Source organism: Vicia villosa, linkage group LG1, assembly GCF_029867415.1.
Source record: "Vicia villosa cultivar HV-30 ecotype Madison, WI linkage group LG1, Vvil1.0, whole genome shotgun sequence".
Lineage (NCBI taxonomy): Eukaryota > Viridiplantae > Streptophyta > Magnoliopsida > Fabales > Fabaceae > Vicia > Vicia villosa.
Genome location: NC_081180.1, coordinates 10,226,384 through 10,229,654, shown reverse-complemented (window position 1 = coordinate 10,229,654; position 3,271 = coordinate 10,226,384). Strand labels below are relative to the sequence as shown.

At 38.5% G+C, this 3,271-nt stretch overlaps 1 protein-coding gene across 1 annotated transcript; it reads right to left on the bottom strand.

Moving 5' to 3' along the window:
• Positions 1–1,949: 1,949 nt before the first annotated feature.
• Positions 1,950–2,992, bottom strand: LOC131646596 (uncharacterized). The gene is made up of 3 exons (XM_058916621.1): positions 2,741–2,992; positions 2,387–2,561; positions 1,950–2,293 (listed from the first exon to the last, which is right to left on the bottom strand). Exons 1-3 carry the CDS (start codon positions 2,990–2,992, stop codon positions 1,950–1,952), a joined length of 771 nt encoding a protein of 256 aa, XP_058772604.1.
• Positions 2,993–3,271: the final 279 nt, after the last annotated feature.

Here is a 3,271-nt window from a genome sequence, read left to right as displayed (position 1 = left end):
AACTCTGGCATATGACACTCGTAGTTTTTTTCGTGCATTCATCAGTCATCATAGGTCTCTCAATAGCATTGATAGTTTTTCCAATGCTCTTGTCACCCCCGTAAATCAAAGGAAGTTGAGTTAAAGTCAGACCTATTAGTAGCACACGCAGAACATCATGTTCTAGCTTAATATTTGGTGCCCATTCCCTCAGAAGCAAAGGTTTCTTGTAGATTGTGTATGGTCCTCTCGTAAGGATGGTACAAAATTTCACGTATGTATCATAAATCTTTTCACAATGTTCATGGTGAGTTCAGTTCTTATGACATACATAATAAGCAGATTCTCCCAGAATTCCTTCTCAGGTTCCACATCATTTTCTTCAATGACTACTTTAATTTCTCCATTCAGAATCAATGGGGGTGGATAAAGGATTTCTATTCCATTTTAGGGTGCTCTTTCTTCTTGAGTAGCATCTCTTCTTCACCCTCTTCATCAATTGAATCAAAACCATAAGGAATTTGGACTGAAGGGGACTCCTTTTGATCACTAGATTGTTGTGTGTTATCGTTCCCATGCTTTTCGTTGGAGTTTGTTGGTGGTGAGAGTGTTCGTAATCGCACCGGTGGGGTCATCGCTGCCTTCTTTCGTAGCCGGCCGCGACCCATTGCAAACCCTTGCAGAGCTCAAAGTATTTTTCATTATGTGTGACTTGGCATTTTTAACTAAATAAACTTATAAAAAAGTCTGAGTTTTTTCTATTTAAAAAAAGTCTGGTGTGTCCTAAACCTGTGTAGGCTAGGCCGTAAGGTCCTGTTATTTGACCTAACTCATTCCCATCCTAATAACAATAAATGAAGACCACCATTTATAGTTTTTTTTAATTTATTAATCAAAACATGAAAAATTCAAAATAATTTGGATGAATAATAAGAGTTGATTTCAATTTAACTAGAGTTATTTAATCTGAATTATGTCTCTCAATTTGAAGAATTATCCTTTAAAATTATTCAGAAAAAAGAAATTTGATCCATTCCAAAAGAAATAAGGACGAGAAAAACCAGTATTAATATTGAAAAAATAAATAAAAAAGAAATAAGGACGAGAAAAACCAGTATTAATATTGAAAAAATAAATAAATTCATATTGATTAAACAAAAAATATTTATAATTTATATAGAAATACCTTACAAGTATATAAATAATTTATATGAAAATATATTACTAGACGATTTTGTAAGATGATTTAAATTAAACAATCATTTTAATAATTTAATTAAAATAATTGTGTTGTGCTAACATTTTTTAGACATAGTTCGTTCATAACCTATCAATTCTTTTAAAAAAAGTTTACTTGATTCTGGCAAGACAAAATATCATGATAATTTCTCATTGTATCTATATTGGGTAAAAAACACTCCTACAAATTCTAAAATATCCTTCAGATATACATATTCGAAAGTACTCTTTTCACATTTTAAGATGTTTCGAATATGCATATTCGAAATGATGTTTTTTTCTAAGTTTTATTATTTAAACGTGGGAATTAAAATATAAGAGGTTGTTTCACATATGCATATCCGAAAACACGATGAACCAGTTTCAGATATGCACATGCGAAATGTGCTCTAAGTCTTTATTTTTTGAAAAAAACTAAAAATTTACATTGTTATAATCGGAGCAACTTAATACCTTGAACCGATAAAATGTAATGCAAATAAAAAACGTAGACTAAAATAAAATATTAAAATAGTTGTTCGGATTAGTGCGAAATGTAGAAATATTACAACACCAAAGAAAGATCATAAATAAGACATAGGCTACTATTACTGAGTATGCCTAATCCTAACTTCCTGCACCCTCCCCTGCCTTCTATACGCCGCCGTACTAGACGCCTCATTGACAACCCTCTCCATGATGGCAACCGCTTTTGGACCGCCCCGCTGCATGATCCCTCTGTCCAATGCCTCCTACCCAATCAACCGTATCCGTTGGCATATCGACAAGAGATCAGTGACATGGTCATCCTCGACCTGCTGGTTCTCCAAGAGCTCCTCATGTGCTGGCCCAGGTGGACGCCCAGGAGCATCGGGTGTCATGATAGGATGTGACACCTTGAAAAACCATGTCACGTACCCATCTACACAGTGCCAGCTATGGGTGGCTCGCATACATCGATACTCCTCTGGGACTAAATGATGCACCCAATCCTTAAAGATAGCAGTGAGCTCTCGACGGGTAACGGTTTCGGGAGCAACCTTAAATGGTGATCTCGGTATCATCTGCACACGTCCAAACTGTTGCATGCACCGCTCTGACAGATATCAGACCACAGTGTTATTCCCACATGCCAACCATCAGAATTATAATGTGATGCGGTCGAATAGGACAACATCACAGTAATCACTGAAGGGCATCTGGTTGATGTCATCGTGAGCAGTGCGGTCGAGGTATACTCGATATGGCGCCACTTTCTGATTCCTCCTTTGGAGGACGTATCGTGCAGCCCTAGGCATGTCGTCATTGTACAAGGGATCATGATCATAGCCATGAATGCAGTGAAAGTAAGAGATGATCCAGCTCTAAAACACAAATATGATACACGTTAACAAATAACAAATTAAATGTGATATATTTAAAAAGAAGTGTACCGTGAGGAGTGCGCAAGAGCCAATCAATTGTCTGGTCCTCTAGTTGCATGCTTCATTCAGCTTCTGATAGAGGTATACTAGAATGGCGAACCCCAGTTCCACTTATGAACCGTAGACAAATCAATAATGTACCGGAGGTATGTCATGTCCACGTAGGTTCCACTTTTGTCCACAAAGAGGGACGTGCCAACCAAGAACATGAACCAATACCGCAATGCACAGGCTCTGTAGTACTCAACAAAAACCGCATCCCCCTCATCCTCGGTCCTAGCTGCCGCAACCAAGTGGTGCTCATAAATCTCCTTCAGGGTGGAGAACCTGACATGCGCCCCATTCTTCGTCCTGCACTCATAATCGGCCATGTATAAGTCCATACCCATATAATCCACCATCCATTCGATGGCCTCAACCCTCTATATCCGGGAATGGTCCAACAACCTCCCTATGATAGGAAAATGGAGCAGACATGCCACAACATGGAGTGTGATCGTGAACTCCCCAACAGGAAAGTGAAAAGACGATGTTTTCTTGTGCCACATTTTGGCAAATGCCCCCTGCATGCCGTGGCTAATGGTAACATATCAGGTACAACATAACCCGCCAAGTCCGGATCCAGCAACAACTTTATTAAATCACTCAGC